The 25,675-nt window shown below is 41.7% G+C and overlaps 1 protein-coding gene across 16 annotated transcripts in view; it reads left to right on the top strand.

Annotated features, from left to right (window-relative positions):
• obscnb (obscurin, cytoskeletal calmodulin and titin-interacting RhoGEF b) overlaps positions 1 to 25,675 on the top strand; it is a 70,571-nt gene that overhangs the window by 984 nt on the left and 43,912 nt on the right. For 15 of the 16 annotated variants that reach the window (XM_072441717.1, XM_072441723.1, XM_072441726.1 and 12 more), the window contains exons 2-27: positions 320 to 1,380; positions 5,382 to 5,651; positions 6,325 to 6,585; positions 7,912 to 8,217; positions 8,800 to 9,066; positions 9,207 to 9,313; positions 10,285 to 10,453; positions 11,403 to 11,678; positions 11,751 to 12,026; positions 12,947 to 13,222; positions 13,707 to 13,988; positions 14,341 to 14,946; positions 15,018 to 15,293; positions 16,147 to 16,416; positions 16,491 to 16,757; positions 17,651 to 17,920; positions 19,132 to 19,398; positions 19,470 to 19,736; positions 20,468 to 20,580; positions 20,655 to 20,808; positions 20,890 to 21,051; positions 21,130 to 21,234; positions 22,013 to 22,279; positions 23,253 to 23,522; positions 24,155 to 24,421; positions 25,404 to 25,670. In XM_072441717.1, coding sequence (XP_072297818.1) covers positions 327 to 1,380; positions 5,382 to 5,651; positions 6,325 to 6,585; positions 7,912 to 8,217; positions 8,800 to 9,066; positions 9,207 to 9,313; positions 10,285 to 10,453; positions 11,403 to 11,678; positions 11,751 to 12,026; positions 12,947 to 13,222; positions 13,707 to 13,988; positions 14,341 to 14,946; positions 15,018 to 15,293; positions 16,147 to 16,416; positions 16,491 to 16,757; positions 17,651 to 17,920; positions 19,132 to 19,398; positions 19,470 to 19,736; positions 20,468 to 20,580; positions 20,655 to 20,808; positions 20,890 to 21,051; positions 21,130 to 21,234; positions 22,013 to 22,279; positions 23,253 to 23,522; positions 24,155 to 24,421; positions 25,404 to 25,670 — 7,372 coding nt within the window. In that variant the 5' untranslated portion in view covers positions 320 to 326. The remainder of the gene's footprint in view (positions 1 to 319; positions 1,381 to 5,381; positions 5,652 to 6,324; positions 6,586 to 7,911; positions 8,218 to 8,799; positions 9,067 to 9,206; positions 9,314 to 10,284; positions 10,454 to 11,402; positions 11,679 to 11,750; positions 12,027 to 12,946; positions 13,223 to 13,706; positions 13,989 to 14,340; positions 14,947 to 15,017; positions 15,294 to 16,146; positions 16,417 to 16,490; positions 16,758 to 17,650; positions 17,921 to 19,131; positions 19,399 to 19,469; positions 19,737 to 20,467; positions 20,581 to 20,654; positions 20,809 to 20,889; positions 21,052 to 21,129; positions 21,235 to 22,012; positions 22,280 to 23,252; positions 23,523 to 24,154; positions 24,422 to 25,403; positions 25,671 to 25,675) is intronic. The other variant, XM_072441728.1, reaches the window with a different exon arrangement.

Here is a 25,675-nt window from a genome sequence, read left to right on the forward strand (position 1 = left end):
GGGTAAAACTATGTTCAGAGACAAAGGTTGTGTTGGAAGAACAGATCCCACTAATTTACTGCCTGGATTCCTTCATAATTCTTCATGTAAAAAACTATGTTGCCTTATAAATATTGTCTTTTAAAGCCGAACGAGACACTTTGCAGAACATTCAAAATAACCAGTTGATCAAATCCACACATGTAACAAACAAATCATTAATATTGTACATTAAAAAAGTGTATGTATATTTGAGTTGGGCCTTTACTGTAAGCTGACTGTTGCTAACCAATTTCCCTGTGCTCCAGTGAGTATTAAGTTCAAGTTTTGTTTATTGCAGGAACACAATGGATCCCAACCTCTTCGGTGGCGTCCCCAGGTTTCTGACCAGGCCCAAAGCTTTCTCCATGTGCACTGGGAAAGACGCCACGCTCAGCTGCACTGTAGTGGGCAGTCCCGCTCCCCTCATCACCTGGGAGAAGGACAAGCTCCGGCTCAAATCTGGAGGACGCTTCAAGACCGTGGAGGACGGAGACATCTACCGCCTCACCATCTACGAGCTCACACTGGATGACAGCGGGCAGTACATGTGCCGGGCCAAGAACAACGTGGGCGAGGCGTACGCGGCCGTCACGCTCAAAGTGGCTTTACCGACAGAGATGGCACAAAGAGCACCCGCCTTCTTAGAGAAGCCCACGTCAGCTCGAGTAGGTTTGGGCGGCGATGTTGTCTTCCATTGCAGAGTCGCCGCTCACCCGGATGCCAACTTCGACTGGGAAAAGGACGGCCGTTACCTGGGGGAAAGCAACCGCATCAAGATCTTTAGCGACAACGACGGCAGTACGTTAAAAATCCAATGCGTGCGTAACTTAGACAGTGGCACATACACTTGCCGGGCCAAGAATACAGTTGGACGGGCCCACACTTCTGCCGCGTTGGTCGTTGACTCCCAGGATCCTCGTCAGCTCACCTCGGACAAATCGTCCACCTCGCTCCTGTCGCATCTTCAGAAACGCAAAGAGGAAATGAATAAGGATATCGCGGTCTATCGCACCGAAGAGAAAAGCTCCACGACCATCACTAATAACTTGGAGCTGGAGCTGAGGGCGTCCATGTTGGCCAAACTCCCCAAAGGTGTGTTCACTCGCACCTGCACCGTGACGGAGGGCAAGCACGCCAAACTGAGCTGCTTTGTGACCGGCCACCCCAAGCCCCACATCATCTGGAGGAAGGACGGCGGTAACATCAGCGAAGGGCGCAGACATGTCATCTATGAAGACCAGGCGGAGAACTTCATCCTGAAGATCCTTTACTGCAAACAAAACGACAACGGCTTCTACACCTGCAACGCAACAAACATGGCCGGGCAAACGTACAGCGCTGTGTTGGTCACTGTCAAAGGTAAGGACTGAGGTCAAGACGAGACGAGATGTATGTTCTCCTGTGTTTGGGAGTAAAGCCGGCAGGTGGAGCCTAAGGGACAGAAAGAAGTATACAGATGTATCACCTCTAAAGCAGGAGACGATGAGACAGAGGAGGATGAGGATGAGGGGGATGAGGCAGAGGAGGATGAGGGGGATGAGGCAGAGGGGGGGTGAGGTAGAGGACGATGAGGCAGAGGACGATGAGGGGGGTGAGGTAGAGGACGATGAGGATGAGGGGGATGAGGCAGAGGAGGATGAGGGGGATGAGGCAGAGGGGGGGTGAGGTACAGGACGATGAGGATGAGGGGGATGAGGCAGAGGAGGATGAGGCAGATGAGGATGAGGGGGATGAGGCAGAGGAGGATGAGGATGAGGGGGATGAGGCAGAGGAGGATGAGGCAGATGAGGATGAGGGGGATGAGGCAGAGGATGAGGGGGATGAGGCAGAGGAGGATGAGGGGGGTGAGGTAGAGGACGATGAGGATGAGGGGGATGAGGCAGAGGAAGATGAGGGGGATGAGGCAGAGGAGGATGAGGCAGATGAGGATGAGGCAGATGAGGATGAGGGGGATGAGGCAGAGGAGGATGAGGCAGATGAGAATGAGGAGGATGAGGCAGATGAGAATGAGGGGGATGAGGCAGAGGGGGATGAGGCAGATGAGGCAGATGAGGATGAGGCAGAGGAGGATGAGGGGGATGAGGATGAGGGGGATGAGGCAGAGGAGGATGAGGCAGATGAGGATGAGGGGGATGAGGCAGAGGGGGATGAGGATGAGGGGGATGAGGCAGAGGAGGATGAGGCAGATGAGGATGAGGGGCATGAGGCAGAGGAGGATGAGGCAGAGGAGGATGAGGCAGAGGAGGATGAGGCAGATGAGGATGAGGGGGATGAGGATGAGGGGGATGAGGCAGATGAGGATGAGGCAGATGAGGCAGAGGGGGATGAGGCAGATGAGGATGAGGGGGATGAGGCAGAGGAGGATGAGGCAGAGGGGGATGAGGCAGAGGGGGATGAGGCAGATGAGGATGAGGCGGATGAGGATGAGGGGGATGAGGCAGAGGAGGATGAGGCTGAGGGGGAGGAGGCAGAGGGGGATGAGGATGAGGGGGATGAGGATGAGGGGGATGAGGCAGAGGGGGATGAGGATGAGGGGGATGAGGCAGAGGGGGATGAGGATGAGGCAGAGGGGGATGAGGCAGAGGAGGATGAGGCGGATGAGGATGAGGGGGATGAGGATGAGGGGGATGAGGCAGAGGGGGATGAGGATGAGGGGGATGAGGCAGAGGGGGATGAGGATGAGGCAGAGGGGGATGAGGATGAGGGGGATGAGGCAGAGGAGGATGAGGCAGAGGGGGATGAGGATGAGGCAGAGGGGGATGAGGCAAAAATGGTAAATTGTCACATTTATATAACGCGTTTCTACCCTCACGGCACTCAAAGCGCTTTACATTAAGGAACCAGTCACCCACACAATCACACACCAGTGTTCGCAGGTTAAGTGTCTTGCCCAAGGACAACAGCAGTATTCCACTGAAGCAGCTGCGATCGCGCCGCCAACCTGTGGGTCAGTATATCTGACCGCTCTACCCGGAGAGAGAGGGAGGCAGAAGACGATTTGGAGGATGAGGGGGATGAGGAGGGTAAGGGTGAGGAAGAGGAGGATGAAGAGGCTGTGGAGAGAGGCGAGGAGGCCTAAAGAGAGAATTCATTTTTATTTGTATATAATTGTAGCGGAGATAGATTATGTAAAACTAAATATATTCAAAAAATTGCCAAAAGATAAACTAGAAAATGCCAAGAAAGCTTGTTTTTGTTGTTGCTTTTATTGCATTGCTCGCCTCTCCATAAACCAGACTCCTGCTGCTTGTTTACATCATGTTCCTTTAGTTTAGTTAATGGAGAATGTTCCAAAGTATCATTTTAACTTTCCTTTTCCACTGAAATATGCAGGTAACATGCCACATCCAGAAAGTGACAGTTAAGTTTAAAAATAAACAGTCAAATAAATCGGACTCTTTTCAAACAGATCTCTCTAAACAGCCAATCAGCTCTTGTCCCACAGTGACTCACATGGCTATTTCTTACAAGTTTGAAAAGATCAAATGTTTAATCATTATTTTTTTGCCCCACAAAGTTCTGCTTCTACAATGCACTTTCTGGAGTGAAAACAGAATTGAGTAGTTATGAGTGTGTGTCCCCAGCTTTAAGAGCGACATCCATCACAAGAAAGGCAGGTACGGAGGTGAAAAGCTCCAATCATTGTGGCTAAATGTTTTGTAAAACCTGGACGTATAAATTGTGGGTACCGGTAATCAATTTGTGATTTATTGCACTGCCCTGAGTTTCAGAATATGTTTTAATCTTATTAAATGGCATACAAGACAGAAACCTTAACTTTTGCACTAAAATGTAAAACTGAGAAACATTTGCTTCCAAAAGTGAAGGTTTTCCCTGCTGAGCTCCAGTGTACATTTTTTTAGAACAAGCTTTAAGAACATTATTCCACTTGCTTTGCTTGTATTGAAGCATCTCCACATTTAACCCAGTCTTAACGCCTAAAGCACTTTGAGCGTAACACTGATGATGACCCATATCTGCTGCCACCACCCGCTCCACATATAGATTTAATGGACACAATTATTTCTATCCCTAATATCAACATGCTATTTAAAGTCTCTGCATGGTTCTTTAGTGCTTCCCAAAGGGTCTGTCCCAACAGTAAATGTAATTATGTAGTAATGCCAGTGTCACGCTCCATGTTCTGTGTGTACAGGGGTCGGGCTTTGCTGCTGCAGTTATTTTCTGCTGGTGATGAGTTGTTCACAGAGTCTAAGATGGCCACTCACTTACAGACCACTTAAGCACTGGCGCTAATGTGACTTCCCCCACCCCCCGGGCCAGAACAGCCCAACAACAACTTTAAACCAATTTAATAGATCTTTTATAGATCTTTCATTATTACATTAAGGTCCATTTTTTGTAATTTGACTTTAGTCAAATTGTAAATGTGTATATTTGCTTCTATTTGAATTGTGTGCTTTAAATTGAGTGCCAGCAGTAGCTTTATAGTCTGATCATCATCATCTGATTCAGTTATCAGATTATTCAAAAAGCACGTAAACAGCTAAATCTGAATTTGTCAATGAAGAAAATATGGCAAAAAAGGCAAACAAATGTAGCAGTGAACAAGATTACAGATAAATAATTGAAAAGTGACATTTAAAAATATGTTGTTATATACTTCATTAACTGACACATCACCAGGTTCTCACATTTCTGATGTGCATGAAAGCGCACACCTATAATAGATCTAATTATTGGGTAATCAGATTACAGAAGTAATCTGATTTTTCTGGCCATGTAAAAACAGTCCAGATGGCAAATAAAATGCCTCATACAGATAAATCATTATGTTTTTATGACATAACACTAACGGCAAGAGTTTATCACTCTGGTCATGTTGCCTTTAGGATGAAGAGGCTGCTGGTTTGAGCTGTGTGTTAATGTGGAACGGTGCCAGACCCACAGCTGAGTGGATGCAGTGAAATAGTGAGCACAACGTGACTCTGGAAGTGAAAGGCTCATTAAAATAGCAGGAAAACTAAATGGTGAATGTTGTTCCTTTCCAAAAAATGATAATGGGATTGTGTTTCCACTCGTCCCTGTAGTACTAGAGCTGGCACTGCTCCAAAGCTGTAACCCAGAGTGCAGATTGAAATACCATCCCGATGGCACAGGGTTCATAGCACTACACACTACTTGTACAACTACAAATACATTCTGCTATAATATTGTTTTCATCAATGATAAATATAGCCAAAGAAACTTGAGACTAAAGTTTTAAGAGCGAAGAGCTCATAGTGAATGTGGACGTGCTTTCTGCCTTGGTGCTTTTCTAGATTGAGAATATCTTTCTGTTGTTGTTCTGTCGTTTTTACGACTCACAATCACAATACTTCCTGATGTTACCTCTGCAGAGCCAAAGGTGCCGTTCAAGCGGAAGCTGCAGGATGTGGAAGTCCAGGAGAAGTCCTCGGCCACCATGCTGTGCGAGGTTCCCGTGAGTCTCACTCAGGCCAACTGGTTCATGGAGGAGACCAGGCTGGAGCAGAACACCAAGTACTGCATGGAGCAGGAGGGCACGCTGCGCCGCCTCACCATCCACAACGTGACCACCAACGACGACGGAGTCTACATCTGTGAGACCCAGGAAGGCAGCCGCACGGTGGCTGAGCTCACGGTGCTGGGTATGACTCCAACACACAATACTCACTCAATGTTTGTTTATTAGGGTTGTACGATAATGGATGCAATATGGACACCTTCTGACTCAGTAAAATGCCTTAACGTACTACTCAAACTGTTTTAAAATAAAAATTAAACTAAGACTATTTTAGTTCAGGCCTTAACATTGAAAACATAAATGTAAAACATCACATTTTTTACGTTCTGATAAAAAAAAAACTGTTAATTTCAGATGGTGTTATTGCAGTATATTTAGTTTGTTGCCATATTGATTGTTGCATCAGCCAATATTGCCAATATATCAATACTTTTACAATATATTGTGCAGGCCTTTGCTCAATCACTGTCTGATTTCTTTTTCAATACTGGTACCACAATGCAAACATGGACATGTTCAGAGCATCATGTTCATGAATTAAGTTCTTAAACAGTGTTTTTTGTAATTTTCTCCTTTTTCCCTATTTTTCTTGGGTAATTTGTATGACAGGATGGAAGCAAAATACGTATACATTTTCACCATGTCAATGAAAATGAGAAAGTGAATATTTTAGTTCTGTATGCACATCAGACATTTCTATACACAAGCTTGGACCTTTTCTGGAGGAAGATTCTACCATAGAAATCCTGGTGCAAGCTGCTGCTACAACACAAACTTACATCTTCTGTCTCTTACAGGAAACATTACTAAGAAGCTCCCTCGTCGGACGGTGGTGCCGGTCAGTGACACGGTCATCTTCTGTGTGGAGCTGGAGAACCCCTGTCCCGACGTGTATTGGACCCGAAACGGAGAGAAACTCAAAGCGGACGCTCGCATCTCCATGGCCTGCTCGCTCCGACAGTACACGCTCACCGTCAGGGACTGCCAGGCCCAGGACTCCGGAGAGGTGGCCTTTGTGGCCGGAGACTGCAAGACCTCCACACGATTCACTGTCACTGGTCAGTTTACAATGTTATGAAGATAAGACATTTGTATTGCTCATTTTGTAATTAAGGTTGAACCAATTAAATGTAAGAGGAACAAGAGTCATCTATAATCATGTAGTGAAAAAAAACAATAATGAATTGTTTTTTGTGACATCACTCACATGGTTCCCAACGTAAGCACCAACAACTTTATTTATAGTAAGTGCAGGTTTATTATTAGGGATGTGTATTGTTAAGATATATAGATACTACCACCCTTGTTGATACTGCTTATCCATCCGGTATTTTAACGGCCGTCTTATCAGTACTTCAAAAGCAAAAAAATAAAAATAGCCCACAGTCTGTGTTCTGCAGTGCTAGATGACGCCATGACACTGACCTCGTCTTCCTGAGCACATGACCTGTCGGCCCGGCTTTGCTCTGTGCACGGCCTCGGACCATGAACAGAGCAACTGTTGTTGTGATTCTGGGCGTTACAAAAATAGATTGAATTGAACTGAATGTCAGCGATCTGCTCCACACACGGACACAGAGGGGACATGTGGACACTGGAATGATCCTGCACCACGAGCTCCGGGTGGTCAGAGCCTGGGTCATGTGCACAGAACGTAGTGTCTTATGAGAAGAGAGAAGTTTTCATATTTTACTTTGTGACATTTGCAGCACCTTTTAAGAGCACCGATAGGTCTGGAGCTTATTGATCCAGAGGGCTGCTAGGACCAGGTTTACAACTCTTACAAGCCATGTTTAGTCTCTTAGAGTCCATTATATCTGACCTGTGTGCTTATTATGTATAACTTACAATGTTTTTGTTTTTGTATCAATGTCAATGTTCTGATATTTCAGCAGTTTATGCAGATTTATGTTTGTTTACTTTAGCAACTATTAAAATCAACCTATTGTACAAATGTTTATGTTACAAAATATTTGTAACACTGATTTGGAATTGATTCTACCACATGCTTTTATAACCATTTTATGAAGACATATTGTATGGAGCCATGTCCTGTCTTGACAACCTCCGATGGGCGTGACTAACAGTTTGAACAACAACAACAAACATGGTTAAAAAGAAAGGAGAACTGTTACATGGAGGACTTAGAAACAAAGTGGATTTTTGGAGAATCAACAAAAGAAGCAATAAACTTTGCAAATTTCAGAAAAAAGAAGTTATTACTCAGTTGAGTAACTCTATGGTCTGGCTCTTTTAACATAAAGTCAGAGGGACTGGCTCAACAGTTTGGTCCTGTAGTTTGATACTTTTCTTCTCCAGTTTATAAAGCTCCTGGTAAACATTAACAAGATAATTTCAAATGAAACTATTATTTTTTATTCCAGCTGCAAGAAAGCACCCTCCCGATCCCCCAGTCAACGCTGTGGTGCAGAACAAGACCGAGTCGTCCATCACCTTCCAGTGGTCTCCTCCTGAGAGCGACCGGCCCGTTCCCATCAAGGGTTACATCATGGAGAAGAGGAAGGTCGGAGCCCAGCAGTGGCAGCGCTGCAACCCTGGAGAATTATCCAACATCACCCAGTTCACCATCTCCAACTTCACTGAGGAGTCCACGTACCAGTTCAGAATCTCTGCTGTCAATGACTTTGGCCAGAGTCCGTACCTGGAGGTGCCCGGAACCTTTTACCTGGGTGAGACTCCTTTTATAGGCTGTTGGCTAAAATGTTCAGCGAGTCCACAGTTTGGGAATGTATTTTTGTTCTTTACAGTTGAGTTGAGCAATACACTACACTACACAATAATATCAGTCCTTTTGAAGCTAAATATATACACTTAGAATAACTACACTTTTATCCAACTTAACAAAGTCTGAACAAAGACTTAACTCATAATGAACAAATAGTTTATAAAAAAATGTGTCTAGCTTAACTATTTAACGTAACGTAACTATTTAAGTATTACCCTTATTATAACCCCTAATGCCCCTTAATTAAGTTATGAAGCCTGAATCACTCTTAATACAATATTTGTTTATTATTCATTAAGGTTATCATAAAGTGGTATCAAAAAGTCAAATGAAAAATACACAATAAATTGATAATAATTGAAAAGAGGGAAAAAACTGTCTATTTCTGCATCTGTACCTTCGTGGTTCATTTTCCAGTCCATTCTCTTTCTCTTTCTGCCATATTTTCTCACACATCGTCTTGTCATCAGCCTAAATAATAACACATGTTTACACAACTCCCTCGATGTATCTCCGTGTGCTCCAGAGCCCAGGGCCGAGCTGCAGAAGGGCCTCTCCGACAGCGTGGCCTTGGCTGAAGAAGAGTTCTCCATCTCCGTGGAGCTGTCGGCCGTTTGCTCCGGCTTCTGGTCTCTGGGCGGCCGCCTGTTACGCAGCGGCGGAGAATACCTCATCACAAGATCCAAGAACGTCCACACCCTCCTCCTCCGCACCGTCACCATGGAAATGAACGGACTCGAGGTCAAGTTTGTGGGCGGCGGCTCTCAGACCGCATGCACTTTAAATGTGAAGGGTAAGTCTATGGCCACAGCTCGTTAACACCTGCAGGATGTAACGGGATCTGGAGCCGTGCGTTCTCCGCGGTCCGCTCGTTCGGTCTTTTATTTGTGAAACTGACTTTAACAGCTTCTAACGTGACCGCTTTATTTTTAGCTCCTCCCATCAGGTTCACCAACAAGTCGGCGCTGCAGCACGCGGTCACATGCAGCGTCCAGGAGATGGCTGAGCTGACCGCTGAAGTGTCGGACTACGACGCTCAGGTGTTTCAGTTGTTTTTAATGTGTTTGTATTGCACTGATCCCCATTGCACACAGACCCACACTGCACTGACTCATTCATTTATTCAATTAGATGGGTTTTTATTGCCAAAAAAAAAAAGACGAGAAGGATTTTTACCCTCCACCTTAAAACCTACTTAGTGCTTCTTTATTAACCAGCCTGTAGAATAAATAAAACATGCCATTCGCAGCAACAAGATCTACTCTGTATTAAACATGTCAAGATTATTCGGTTAATCGATAATCATGATTATTTAGTTCAGAATATAATCGTAAGAGCCTAAACTTGATGATGTGACAATTTTAGGAGCAAAATTAAGTCTTTAGTTAAATTTAGAGTCCAAAACATAAATCCAAATGTAAAAAACTGTTTAAAAACAATTTAACTTATTTTGTCATTCAGAAAGTTCAATTTCATAAAGCTGAGGAAATGTAGTGTGTTAGACAAGTTTCCACTATTGTTTGGTCACGTTCTCAGTAATTGTTAATAATTATGTTTCCTTTCATAATATTCTTCACAGTAAAATGTTTATCGTGACATCCCTACTCTGTATTACATTTTTTTTTCTCTCCTGTACACGAAAAAATTATTATATTATATTATTATTAAAATATTATGATGTAAAAGCAGCTCATATAAGATCAAAATTAGGCTAGGGTACGCAGCCGCCTGCATCTTACTATAAAGCAGTTTTATCAGTCATAAACCCAGTGTTTGAGCTGATGTGCTGCTAGGAATGTGTTTGGAATGAGAAGAATACATTTGGACAAATGGAAGCCATTTGTATTGTTTTAAAACTGATAGAACTCCTTTAATTGTGAACAATCAAACCAGTTGTTCCTAGACATGTACGATATTCAATCAGTTCAATATATTCTTTTCAAAGTACTTTTGCGATACACAGGCTACTTCATTCCTAATTCATTGACTTTTCAAAATAATATTTATCTAGGTCTCCTGGATGAGAAATGCACGTGAGATTAAAATGGGAAAGAAGTACGAATGTGTGATCATCGACCGCAAGAGGATCCTGAGAGTCCACAATGTGACAGAGGAAGATGTGGGAGTCTACGAGTGCGTTTTATCTGAGGACAAAGTCAAACTGCAGCTGGCGCTCAAAGGTACGGCCAAGAAAGAGCACATCACAACACAGTCTGATAGCAAATATAAAAGTCTACAACTCTGCTTAGTATTTAGTTTGCAAATTGGAAACCAACAAAGAACAAGTAAATAAAAGTAGAAAAGCCGATAGACATGTGTGACTTTGGAGGCGACTCGCACATTTATTACAGATCCAGACTTTGGGATCATACACAGATGAGCTTTCTTTACCTTTCTTTGCATATGACAGTTTTTTATTGTCTAATTTTGACTTTATTTGGTGTATCTATACCTGTTGTAAATATAAATTATATTTTTTCGACAATCAAGTAGCTATTTGTAGAGAAAAGTTGGAAAATCTGTAGAAAATGACAGGAAGTGACATCACTCTAGGGACACTCATTCCATCCAAAGTTTATGCATGATTGACTAAAAATATGTATAAACTTGACTCTCTAAACATTATTTCAACAAAATAAAGGTGCTCTCATTTTATTTGTCAATTTAAAAACATTGCGACATTAGATTGGTTTTGTGGTTGCTGTGTCATTTCCTAGAGTGATGTTGTCATTGTGCTATTCTGGGATAAAATCTGTATAATTTTTAGCACAATTTAAAATATATTTGTTATAATTAGCTGCATACCTGTCATAGGCCCTTCAAATAAGATCTTTCTGAGTCCATGTTTTAAGGAAATATACTGTTGTGGGCCAAGGGAAAGTGGCCTTTATCTCCCCCTGCTTTTAGCCACCAAGCTAGCTCTGCTTAATCAGAGCAACAACAGAGACATTACTAAACTCAAAGTATATTCGACTGAGACTGTCGCTTTACGGACTAAAATAAGGCCAAAGAAAAGGCAAACAAAAGCTGCTGTTGCTGCCTTTGATTCTGTCAGGTGTTTTTTTAGAATGAAAATGACTTCTCTAATAAAAACACGTCTAGCTTATCGTAAACATTATTCTTTTGTAGACGAACCTGCCAAATTCCTGAACAAGGCCCGGGGCCCGATGGGAATGGCCTCCTCCCTCAAAGGCGACCTGGAGCTGAAATGCGAGGTGTCCCCGGCCAGCGCGGTCGTCGTGTGGAAGAAAGACGAGGTGACGATCACTGAGGACCAAAGAACCGTCTTTGTCTCCAACGGCACCCAAAGGAAACTGGTGATCAAGGGCGCCAAGAAGAGCGACGAAGGGCATTACTCGTGTGAGACCGCAGCAGACAAAGTCACATTCCAGGTTAAAATCAAAGGTACGTCAACTTTAAGAGTAACGATGAGTAATACGTTGTAATATTAATGAAACTGACGTGTTTTTTGTCCAGAAACTCAAACCGCCTTCTCCAGCAAAGAGTCGGCGCAGAGAGACGTGAACGCCGTCGTGTCGCAGAAGGCCACTCTCAGCTGCGACGTGTCCGACAGTAAGACGGAGGTGAAGTGGTACAAAGACGGGAAACAGATCATCTCCAGCCGCTCCGTCTACACCGAAGTGAAAGGCACCACCCGAGTGCTGGTGCTGGAGAAGGTGGAGAAGAGCGACGCCGGAGAGTACACGTGCAGAGCTGCAGGGGAGAAGCTGGTGTTCAGGGTCGCAGTTACAGGTGAACGCGAATAATCACATTGTGTTTGGGATGTTTTGACTACGTACGGGCAATATGTTGTTGTGAATATTAGAATTGGCAATACTTCATATACCAGTGTGGGTAAAACATCAGTATACTGCACTCAGGCAATGAAGCTAAAGATGAGGCTGTATGTTTACACAAAATTCATCAAAATTACAACAAATGATCCTTAAATCCAGGAATATAGATTCTGTTATACTTAATTTCGGACCTGAACTACACTTGACTTTACTTAAATTTGTCGTCCTTGCCATATATTTTATGTGTTGGAAAAGTTGTCAATATCAGTTTCAGCCAAAAAAAAACAAAAAAAATCTATATTAGGCCATTCCTACTTTTTACTCCAACACAGATGCTTGAAAATTGCTTTTGAATGAGATCGACAGATGGATACCTTTTTTTTTATTGTGGATTCACGGTCCATAGTAAAAAGAAGAAAAAAACAACAGAGAGAGAAACAATATGAAATCAAAATAACCAGATTCAACAAGACAATAACAGCAGAGAAGTGTAGCAGATGGCACTGTATCTAATATTAGTCAACAATAAAATCACCATATTTTCTGAACTATCCAGACGGCAGTATATTACGGTATATTATTAACAGTAGATCCAGTAGTCTCCGATCCAGCTGAGCCAAGTCTTAGAGCCTCATTTTAGGTCACTTTCATTCAATATTGATCAGAAATAAAACGATTTGATCACACTAGATCATAGGTCTTGTTTATATAGAAGAAGAAAAGAACCATTTTGTCTTATTTGGATGGCTTTCTACTTATGTTTATTAGGGACTGATCCTAAAACAATTACTATCATCATTCTACTATCATCATTCTCTCCAATCATTAATATAAGAAAACAATTGCATAATGTTTGAATGTTTTAACTTTCCACAGAGCCACAGCCATCTTTCACAAACAAAGAGTCTGTCCAGAGGGAAGTGAAGGCGACGCTCTCCCAGAAGACTGTTCTGAGCTGCGAGGTCTCCGAGACCAACTCTGAGGTCAAGTGGTACAAAGACGGCAAATTGGTGACCACCTCCAAGACTCTGCACACGGAGGCCAAAGGCAGGAGTCGGCAGCTCGTGATCGACAGTGTGGAGAAGAGCCACGCTGGAGAATACGTCTGTGAGGCGGGCACTGAGAAGCTGCTCTTCAAAATACACGTGGCAGGTATGACCCAGCTCTAACTTTTATAGACTCTAACGTCCGGAATGGATATGAGACTTCAATGGAGACGGGTAGAATTAAAATCAGAATATCACAAAATATAACAAATTTGCAATTGCACATTATTTTTTATTCAACAGGAGAATATGACACTGTTTTACTGGACAAAAACTTTAAGAAATATTGAGCTTGCAATAGTTTTTCATTTTATCTACAGACATATTACATACATTTCCTCAAATTATACTTTTTGTGAAACTCAATTTGAATTTTGAGGCTATTAAATTGTATTTTCCCAGCAAATTAAATTACACTTGATACTGTGTTGATTCAAAATTGTTGCTTTTTTTTTTTTTTTTTTTTTAATCAAAACGCCTTAAAAACATTAGGATTTAAATCTGATGTGAGTTAAATCTTTGAAAGTGTTTAATGGCTTGATTTTTGAACTTTCTGATGACGTTGTGATGTTTAACGTTGCCCTCCCCAGACGCAAAAGTCCAGTCAGCGTTCTCTAACAAAGAATACATCCAGAAAGATGTGAAAGCTGTGCTGTCGCAGGCGGTCACTGTGAGCTGCGAGGTGGCCGACTCCAAAACTGAGGTGAAGTGGTACAAAGAGGGAAAGCTGCTGACCTCGTCCAGAGCGACACGTGCAGAATCCAAGGGTAAGACTCGACAGCTGGTTATCGACAAAGTGGAGAAGAAGGATGCAGGAGAGTACATCTGTGAAGCCGGGACTGAGAAGTTGGCCTTCAAAATCCATGTGGAAGGTAAGAGAAAAGACCATCGGATTGTAACATGGTAAATACTATAATTATATAAATGTATATGCAATAAAATTAGCTGAAGGGACAGAAAGAGAGAAATTCCTCACATTCCTAACATCCTAATTATTCACTGCAATGAGTTTCTAAGCAATTTTCACCCATTTTAGAGCATGCTAACAGTGCTCTTTCTGGTTATTTCTGGTTTAAATGCCTATAGCAACATAATGTGTGGTAGAATGAACAGATACATGTCTAAAGCCTTGTTTTTTCTCAGTTAGTTGTATGATCCATTTATCAAATACAGGTCCTTTAAGCCAATAGGATTGAATGTGTGTTCTTGTATTTGTCTTCTCAGAGGCTAAATCAGAGGCTAAATCCTGTTTCCTACGCAAAGAGTCCATCCAGAGGGAAGTAAAAACCAGTATCTCCCAGAAGGCCACGCTGAGCTGCGAGGTGGCCGACAACAAGACGGAGGTGAAATGGTACAAAGACGGAAAACTCCTGAGCTCCAGTCGCACCGTCCACATGGAGTCTAAAGAAAAGACCAGACAGCTCGTGATCGACAGTGTGGAGAAGAAAGACTCCGGTGAATACATGTGTGAATCCGGCAGTGAGAAAATCTCCTTCAAAATACAGGTTACGGAGCTGGAGCAGAAATCGGAACAGAAATCAGAGCAAAAAATCGTTCAAAAATCAGCGTTCTCCAACAAAGAATCGGTCCAGAAGGAGGTTAAAGCCGCGCTGACGCAGAAAACCACTCTGAGCTGTGAGCTGGCTGACAGCAAGACGGAGGTGAGATGGTACAAAGACGGAAAACTCATCACCTCCAGCAAAACTGTTCACACGGAGTCCAAAGGCAAGAGTCGGCAACTCATTATCGAAAATGTGGAGAAGAAGGATGCGGGGGAGTACACGTGCGAGGCCGGGACTGAGAAGCTGTCCTTTAAGATGCACGTAGCAGGTACAGTGACATTTGCTTGAATAAGTTGTTGGAGTTTCGTTTGATCCGCTGCAATGTTGTGTCTTTCGTAGAAGCTCCGGCCGGTTTCACGAACAAAGACTCGGTCCAGAAGGAGGTGAAAGCAACGCTGTCTCAGAAGGCCACACTGAGCTGTGAGGTTTCCGATTCAAAGGCGGAGGTGAAGTGGTACAAAGACAGGAAACTCCTCGCCTCCAGCAAAGTGGTTCACACGGAGACAAGAGGCAAGAGCCGCGAGCTGGTCATCGAGAAAATGGACAAGAAAGACGCGGGAGAGTACACGTGTGAGGCCGGGGCGGAGAAACTCGCCTTCAAACTGCAAGTGCAAGGTAACACTAATGGACATTGTTGATCAAGAGTATAAGATGTTCTTTATTACTCTTCTAGGAGCGTATATGTGCTCCTACTGGTTTTAAAATGACAATATAGTCACATGTTGTGGGAGGAGGAAAATATTGGCCTATAAAATATATACATTTAGAATTATTGGTATTTACTTTTTAATTTTTAAAGCTACATGTTGTTCAATACTGTTAAAGCAATTGCTTAATGGCTATAAAACATCTTATTGTTTTCATTTTTAAGACTGCTCTGTTAACAGTACAACATCATATAAACAAGTACAATTTAAACAATATATTTTTGGTAGTTTGGCCATTTTAAGTGAGCTTGTAGTTTGTTTGATGCCATATTGTGACCTTAACTTTAACATTAATGAATTCTCCACACGTTACGACAGAACATTTGTGCTGTATAAAAGTATTAGCAGCCAAAATCAGCACAATAATCACAACTGGTGCGACAAGCAACACTTTTTATCCTACATCCGCGACACAAATGGCCTAATCCTAATAGATGTCTAAACTGCTAGAGTTGGCGTTCACTTTGACAAATTACAAAGTGCCAGTAAGCACTAATAGGGCCTAAAGCGTTTTATTATAATTTACATTTTCTCGTTTAACTTACTCTTTAGCTGGGTCACTTTTTGTATCCGTCCCTGTCGTCTGTGTTGACTGGACAATAGGTCATGAGCGCTGTATAATCGCATTGACAGGTCAGGGACGCTGTCAATCAACTTAATAATTGTTACCAAAAACATATTTACTTTGTATTTTGGGACAAAGACAACTAATTTTTATGAAAGTGTAAAGAAGAAAATCCTCAATTCCCTAAATTTCCCAGATGTAGCGGTAAAGTTCCAGAAAAAGGCCGTCAAAGACACCTCTGTCCAAACCAAAGAAGACGTGGTCCTGACCGCAGAGCTCACCTCGGAAGGCGGCTCGGTCAAATGGCTCAAAGACGGAGTGGAGCTGAAGGAGAGCGCTCGGGTTCAGATGAAAAAAGATGGCGTGTCGCGGACGCTTGTCGTCAAATCCAGCGAGGCCAAAGACAGCGGAACCTACACGTGCCAGACCTCCGGCGACAAGCTAGAGTTTAAAGTGCATGTTAAAGGTTAAGCTCTAAATATTATAAGCTCTACATACTGTGTAGCGTGTTTTATCTGACCACAAGTTCTGTTATTTCAGAGGCGGCGGTGAAGTTTGTCGTTCCTTTGAAACCCGCCTCAGTGGAGCTGGGAGGGACTCTGAGCCTTGTTTGCGAGCTGAATCTGGCCACAGGGGATGTAGTTTGGCGCCATGGCGGCCGTGAGGTTAAGAGCGACGGCAGGTGCAGTCTAAAGGCGGACGGCACTAAACGGGTTCTCACTGTGACGGCTATGAGCAAGGGAGATGAGGGAGAATACAGCTGCGAGTGTAAAAGTGACAAGACGACAGCGAAAGTCTCCTCAAAGGGTCAGTGAAATCCTTGTGTTCATGTGACATCATTATATTCAACAAGTCTCTTTTCAAATCTGAGAATTACCTGGTTTATGGTTAATATGGTCAATCCATGTGAAACAAAAAGTAGCATTAAGTTCATATATCTAAAAGTGGTGGCATTGCTGAAACGCACACAGACACAACTGTTGAAAGGGCTTAAAGGACACATATATGCAAAGAATGTTTAGTTTTTATCCCTGTTTCCCTCATCAAAAACATATCTTGAGTAGCATTTAGCTTTATTTGCGCTAGTTTGATGTAAGTCTTCTCCCCTCTGAGCGTCAAAAACACTCTTAGAATCATCTCTGCTGTTTTTTTAAATCCAGCTTTAAATGCGTAGATTGTGGATCTGTTTAGCTTTAAATGTTTGTAATTCCCTCTGCAGCCCGTAGATGGAGCCAAAACTCAGCTTGTCCCAGGAAACGGCAGATATCAAAATGTAATTTTGTTTGTTATAAACAACTTTTTTAGTTGTAAAACATGATACGCCAAACCAAAGGTACTCAAGAGCATGTTTAAAGGATAACAACAATACTAATAGTCCATAATATTTGTCCTTTAAAGCTGTAGATTATGGCACGATTTTTGAACGGCCTCTTAAATAGATTAAAGCCAAGTCACACTGTGCAGCAGCAAACCTTCATATACTACTAGAAATGTAGTGGAGTACAACATTACTTTGACTCCACTTCATTTGAAAAATAAATATAATATAAGTCCTCAACTATAATAAGAATCAAGTGAAGTACAGATTGGTAGTCCTTTCAAAAATTGCCCCTGCCTTCTGTCTGAAATGAAAGACAAGATTCTACAATGTCTTGAACACAACTTATTATATATATCAGAATACGCCTGTTCTCTTCCAGAGCCCAAACTAGTGAGGATTACGACCAAACTGAACAACGTGGCAGCAATGGAAGGCAAAGACGCCATCTTTAAGTGCGCCGTCACCCCGGCAGACACTAACTTGAAATGGTTCCACAACAACAAACCCGTGACTGTCGGGCCAAAGTACAAGACGGAGCACGGAGGCTCCAGCTTCTCTCTCACCATCCTGTCCGTCGCCCATAACGACGCAGGAGAGATCAGCATGGACGCGGAGGGGAAAACATGCTCGGCTACTCTGCAAGTCCAACGTAAGAATGTTTCATCGACTTTAATAACTCTTTTTCTACAGAATAATAACCGCTTTCTTCCTTAATGTTTGTACAGAACATTATACAGTGCCTAATATTTAGTGACGTTCATATTTATATCTAAAAACATTATAATCGTATTCACTGAAAAGCAGTAACCGACTATGCTAATGTATCAACTCATCTTTATAATAATTATTTTTAACATGGACAATAATATATTATTATATATAATATATTCACGTGCAATACTGATTTAACCATGTGCAATACCGTCATATTCATGTGCAATTACTGTCGTACTCACAAGCAATTAAGGCCATATTCATGTGTATATAACTGATGTAAATAAGAGTGTTTTGTTTGCTTACCATTAATATTAGTATGATTTTGTCTTATGCTAGCTATTTTTACTTTACTTTATTTTATTATTATTTAAAGGCGGTATGGACGATTTTTCGGCGATTTGAGAACGCAGGCGGAAGTGCGCATGCGCACTCCCTCGTGTGGACTGATACAACACACACGTGCGTTTGTTTATTAGCGCAACGGAGCGCATCGCACCACTCGTCTCCCGTAGATTTCTGTCCACTTCTGCGTCAGCTCGAACTGTCTTTCTCCATCTTCATTTTGCCCCGTACACTGAGGGAACTATATTATGATAGATCCATGCGCTTAGGCACGCGGAAACGTGAGGACAAACCGCACGCGGCTGCAGGTGAGCGGTAGGTGCGTTTTATGATTGATACGTGGCAGGACAAATGATTTATCCACGCCACGAGGAAATATGATAAAAAATTTGCTGAAAAAAATCGTCCATACCACCTTTAATTTATTTTATTATTATTTAATTTAATTTTTATCTTTATCTTTTTATTTTATTTATTCTTTTTCCTTCATTCCCTATTAAGATATGAGAGGAGTTTTGTTTATAAGAGTTTTTTGTTTTGTTTATAAGAGTTCTTCTATTAAGAGTGTTTTTTTGAAACTTCCTATAAGTTATCTGTCCTTTCCCTCTGTATCTACTGCGTTGTAACACCGAAATTTCCCCATGTGTGGACAATAAAGGATTATCTTATTTTATCTTATCTTAATATTGGGAATGTGTTTTTAATTGCAATCCTTTCTTACTATCTGCGTTTTTGTTAAGTTCATTGCTCCACCGTCCGATTACTAAAGTTCTATCTCTTCCTGTCCAATGTACTTTTCAGACGAACCAGTGACGTTTAAAAAGAAGCTGGAAAACCTGACCATGGAGGAGCAGAGTGACGCCAAGATGGAGGTGGAGCTCAGCAAGCCCTCACAGGACGTGCGGTGGATGAAGAACAGCGTCGTGATTCAGCCGTCCGGAAACGTCCAGATACAAGTCAGCGGCGCCAAACAGACCTTGGTCATCAAGAAGGTGACCACTGCTGACCGGGGCTCGTACTCCTGCGAAACACTGGATGACAAGACACAGGCTAAACTCAATGTGGAGAGTAAGAAACCGCCGTTGACCCAAAAAACGCATTAATATTCAAATATTGACTTGTTTATGTGTGTTATTTAGTGAAGAAAATCCTGCTGGTGAAGGGTCTAAAAGAGACTAAAACTTGTGAGACAGAAACGGTGACTCTGGAGGTGGAGCTGAGTCAGGCCGATGTGGAAGGCTCTTGGACCAAAGATGGATCCAAGCTCAGATCTGGGGCCAGTGTCAGCACCACGGTTCTGGGAAAGAAACACGTCCTCACTGTGTCCAATCTTAAGAGGGAGGACGCCGGTATGATCGCTTTCCAAGCAGAGGGCGTCCACACATCTGCCAAACTTATAGTCACAGGTACGAGACATAATTTCATCTGACATGGTTCTTATAGTTGGGTTGAATTAAAGATGTAAATAACTGTATTTGATCTATTGGTTCACTTAATGGAGACATATTATGTTTTTTTTCTCCCTGTGTAATTAGTATTAAACTGTAACATAAGAACAACATCATTTTACATTTTGTTCGTTGTAAACAGTAATATTGATCGACTTCCTGTTCAAAACTGCAGAACTAATAAGCCCTGCCCTTTCATAGTGACATTTCACCGTAACAAACAGATTTACATTTATTTACATGTTTTTATTTTGGAAACTGTCTTTGTGACATTTTAGAACTCTTCAAGTGTCACTTGAAGTCTTAATTTTTCACATAATTACAAAAAAGTAGAGGGTTATGGGCGGGGATAGGGGGTAGGTGAAAACGGGAGCACTCGAGCCGCAGTTGAAGGACAATACAGGATTACTCAAACATGCAGCTATCAATCAAAATACAACTTTGAGTAAACTGATGATGAGGAAACTGTGAAAGTTGATGAGCATAATAATATTATGCTCATCAACTTTCACAGTATGTCCCTGTTAAACAATTATTTTTAGCTAATTGAGAGTATTTGTTTATGAAATAGAAAATACTACTTTTTACAGGAGTAGAAATGGAATATAAATTATTATTGTTATTTATTGTAACTTTTTAACATATTGGTCAGATTAAGTGCATTTGGTAAATGCATGTATGTTTTACAGAGCCACCAGTTATGATTAGCAAGCCCATCATGGATGTTAGTGCTGCTGAACAGGAGAAGGTTACTTTTGAATGTGAAGTGTCTAGAACAACTGCAGATATTAAGTGGTTAAAGGTGAGTGACATTGAAAACAATTGTTTTCTTTATTCTTAAGAAAATCATTAATAATAACCACTCTGAATCTTCAGGATGAAAAGGAGATAAAATCCGGAAAGGATGTCTCCATCCATTCTCTGGGCAAAAAGCACTCTTTGGTCATCAATAAGTGCACATTTGAACACGCTGGAGCTTACATCTGCCGCACGCCAGATGACAACACTTCTGCCAAGCTCCAAGTTCATGGTACGTTTTCCATCAGTGTGAAAGTTCAAAACAAACCTGGAAACCAAGGAGCGACCCTAATGTTTTCTTTTTTTTCTGCAGCCAGAGAGATAAAGATAGTGAAAAGGCTTGAGGATGTGGAGGTGATGGAAAAGGAGAGCGCTACATTTGTCTGTGGAGTCTCCCATGATGAAGTGGACGTTCAGTGGTACAAGGGAAGCAACAAAATCAAGGCCAGTGATAACATCAAAATGAGACAAGAAGGTAAGACCATAAAACATACAAATCGTAATCAAATGTCCATCTGTTTGGTTTGAACGACTGAAGTTGTGGTTTCCACAGGCCGGACCTACACGCTGGTGTTCAAGTCTGTTTCAGTAGAAGATATGGGTGAGATCAAATTCACAGCAGAGAAAGCCTCCTCTGCGGCAAAATTGAAAGTGAAAGGTAATGAGTGTGCTGCAGTCGTACTTGTGTGTGTTGTGCATGTTTCCTGTAGTTTATGTGACAGTTCATACATGTGATTGCAAATGCATTGTATTAATCACACACAAATCATTGTTGGACGGCTGTAACATTTCCCCTTTAAAAACAAGTAAATATGTCTTTTAATGCTAATTTTGATGTTGGACAAAGATGTTAACGTTTTAAAATAAGGTTCCTTAGTAAAGGCATTAATAAGCACTAGTTGTTTATAAGAACTTAGCACAGTTACTATTATTTGTAGATGATTATGACATTAACCAAAACATTTGTGTTAATAAACCTTGCACAAAATGTTTCTAAGAGCATTAAGCTTCTTATTAAACAGTTTTAAGTGATAGCAAATGTCTTATTAGGGCTTATAGACAAATAATGAGTGCTCATTAATGCAATATAAACAGTTTCAGATAAAGACAAAGACAAAGAAACTTTACTTTAAAGCGTTGAACATAAAGTTTCAGTCACTTATGCAGTGCAGCCATCTGACAATGCTTTGGTTGATGATTTATCCAATCCACATGACGTTTGCATCTACATTGTTGTGCCTCATTGAGACCTGATGGCAAAAAAACTACAACAATATAATATAAGAGACTGGCCTTTGTATGCGAAGGGAATTATTGATGCACAGCAATTTCATACCGCTGGCTGTTAAACACTCGACTGCTTCCAGCCTTTCACAAAACGTTTACTTCTCAAAACAATATTAAATAAGTAATTGTCTGAATAATTGTTATTATAGAACTGCCAGTCAAGTTTGTGAAGAAACTCAGAGATAAGATAGCCATTTATAAGCACCGCGGCCATCTCGAGTGCCAAGTGTCACGCGCTAGTGCTAAAGTGAAGTGGTTCAAGAACAAGACGGAGCTCAAGCCCGGCAAGAAGTACGACATCAAGAGCGAAGACGTTTACCGCCAGCTCACCGTCAACGACGTGGACTCCGGGGACGAAGACGTGTACATTTGTGACGCTGCCGATGACAAGACTTCATGTAAACTACTGGTGGAAGGTAACGGGAATCATGACTGTAACACGGCATAGGGTTGTAACTATGGAGGAAAAAACAAACGCAAACGCACAACTGCCATCAGACTGCTTATGCAATGAGGTTTTAGTTGTTGTCTGTTATATGGTGTCTTAATATTTGTAACGTCTGCTGATCCGTCAAAAAATCAATACTAAGATGCTAGTTTATATTAAAACTAGTATCAAAACTAGATACTCATACCCAAGTATCCATTCTGAAAACATACATCTTTCCTTAAAAGGGACATAATTGTGTGTGATTTACTTTTATGACTTTTAAACCATGTTATGACAGTTTTCCTTCACTGTAGGTTTACTTGAAGTTGTATTTTGATTGATGCATGTACATTTAAATAATCCTGTATTGTCCTGCACGCAAAGCTTGATCGCTCAGTAAGTTTCAATTTTGAGCACGTCCCTGTTCTTACCTGGGATTGATCAACACTGTCAGACTCTGGACCATAATGTAGGTTTCAAAAATGTAACGCAACAATTTTTAACAGTAAAAACACGTAAATAACAATCTGCTGCAGTTCTTAACAGGAAGTCAGTGGACCGTCTTCTATTTTTAACCTTTTTAGATCAATATTGCGTTTTACAATGAATAGAATCTATGTATGTTGTAGTTTAGTACTAAATAACTGATAAACTACACAATATGTCACCTTTAATAGTTTTAGAATGATCTTGATCTATATCAGAACTAGAATTGTGTATGTATTATTTTGGGATCAGAAACTGCAGCATGCGTTTCCTTTTTTTAGTAATGTGAAAACACTAGCACCAACATTCCACATCCACTAAACTTATCTTTGAAAGTTTATTGGACAAACAACAGATAAACAATGACAAAATTGGTTTAATTTACTTTTTTTTGGCTTTAATACTTTTAATTGTATATTGAATTTACCGCCACTTTGATTTCAGTTTATTCAAAGTGTTCCTTTCCCTCACAGAGCAGTCCATCAGCATTGTGCGGGAGCTTAGTTCTGTTGAAGTGACCGAGCCGTTCGCAGCCGTATTTGAAGTGGAGATCAGTATGGAGCTGGTGAAGCCCCCTGTGTGGACTCTGAGCGGCGTCGGCGTGAAGGAGAGCGCCGACGTGGAGATGGAGAAAGAGGGAACGCTGCACCGACTCACCTTTAAAAAGACCAAAGCCGCCATGACGGGACCTGTCGTGTTCACAGCCGGGAAGAGCAAGTCTCAGGCACAACTCACTGTCAAAGGTATTTGAAAAGGTCGTGTTCACATGACATGACAACATTCAAACAGGCCAATCCGTGAGCTGGCCTGAAATGAAAAAAAATTACCGTTACCATGGCAATAATTGACATTTTGAGGCTTTTTAAATGGTCTTTAAAATGGCGCAACAGGAAACTCATGAATACAAAAAATTGTGCTGGACATTGACAGTTTTAGCGGGTTTATAATGATTACTAGGCCAGTCTTATTCCAGACACGATTGTTGTCCTTGAACAGACTTTAAGATTCACAATTAATAAGGAAAATATGCAGACCTAATCCCCAACCAAAAAATATAAATATTTTACAATTTTATATTTAGTTTTTTCTGTCAAAAAAGTGATGCTGATGCAGTTGGATAGAGCTCTGAATTAAACGTCAACAAAAATCCATTATTAGCAAAAATATAAAAAGTGAACAAAAGAGCAGTGGACCAACTTGATAAACTGCTGTGTCACTATTGGTAAAAAAATAATACTTAAATACATATGAATAAACACAAAATGTCATAAAATGTACATTGATTTAACTGAAAATTATTTGATGTGTGATGCAAAAATACACTGCCTGACCATCAAGTAACGTCTGTTAACAAATACATTCTTGTGTCATTTAGAGCGCCCTCTGGAGGTCACAGAACCAATCAAGAACGTGAAGGCGAAAGAGAAGAGCTCGGCGATCCTCAGCTGCAAGTTCTCTGCTCCTCCTAAAGACGTTCACTGGTTCAAGGACGACGCTCCTCTGGCCACGTCGGACAAGTACAACATAAAGCAGGACGCCACCAGGGCCCAGCTCACCATTCAGCGGCTCACGGAGGAGGACACGGGGGAGTACCGCTGTCATTCTGGACCTGCCGAGACCAAAGGCACCCTCACTGTTGAAGGTGAGGGTGTGTTTTTAAGTCGCTTTTAAGATTTGCATCAAGTAATCAAACTGTGAACTTGATTAAAATTCTGTGCTTAATTTAATATTATTTTATTCTTGTTGTCTACTCCAGTCACACTATGCAGGGCTGGTTGCAACTTGAAATGCCTTCAGCATAAAATCTTGCTAAAGATCTGAGCGTTCTTCCAACCCGGATGTTAAGGACACGCATTATGCTATATTGACTTTTTTGAGCTTTCAACCATCATCCTATAACATTCTTCCGCTCATCAAAAACTTACCTGGAGTTGTAGTTAGCTACATTCACGCTTGTTTATTGAATTTTGTTTCCTAAGTCATATCTCTCTGAGCCTCAAAAATCACTTTTCCAAATGTTTGGTTAACACTGGTAGAACCCTGAGATCCTCTGTGCTGTTTTTAAGTCCATAAATCATCGGCAAACTCGTTCTGAGCATTTCTGCCATCAATTATGTTCATTAAAACTACAGGATTGTCAGGAGCAAGCTAGCTTTTGCTTATTTCCCCTTGGCAATTCCCTCTACTGCCAGTAGAGGGAGTGTGAACACAGTTATGATGCGGGAACGCCTGACTGAACTAAGTAGTATAAAGTGTGAGTTCAGTAGAAGTTCTTAAACATGAAATGCCAGAAAAGAAAAGTTACTCTAGTGCAACAACAATACAAGGGACAGACCCGCTCCGTCACAGACTTCCAACGAGTTTGGCGAGAAATTGCTTCACGCGCTCTTGTCTTTTGACTTAATACTGCTTTTTACATTTAATTTAATGCTATTTTGCTTTGTCTGCGGTACTTTATAAAAAAAAAAAAAGATAATAATGTATTTTATTTATATTGTATAAATCAATAATCTAAGTGCGGCGGATCCGTAAACCAAGTAATAAAATAACTAAGGCCTAAGGATAAATATTTAAAATAACTGAAACTTCTTTATCACGGAGGAGATTGTATATTGTCTTTGCAGTGCGTGACGTCCAGATCACCAAACACCTGGCCGACACCGAGGTGGATGAAGACTCCGACGCTGTGTTCACCTGTGAGGTCAACTACCCCGACGAGGAGGTGCAGTGGCTGCTCAACGACAAAGCGCTCTTCACCAACGAGCTCAACACCATCAGCCACGACGGCAAAGTCCACAAGCTCACCCTGAAGAACCTGGCGCCTCAAGACGGCGGCACTATCAGCGTTCAAGTGCGCAAAATCAAAGAGTCCGTCACTCTCAAGGTGAAAGGTAAG

The sequence above is a fragment of the Eucyclogobius newberryi genome, unplaced genomic scaffold (genome assembly GCF_026437365.1).
Source record: "Eucyclogobius newberryi isolate DKJ021-1_F unplaced genomic scaffold, fEucNew1.0.hap1 SCAF_12, whole genome shotgun sequence".
In the NCBI taxonomy this organism is placed as follows: domain Eukaryota; kingdom Metazoa; phylum Chordata; class Actinopteri; order Gobiiformes; family Gobiidae; genus Eucyclogobius; species Eucyclogobius newberryi.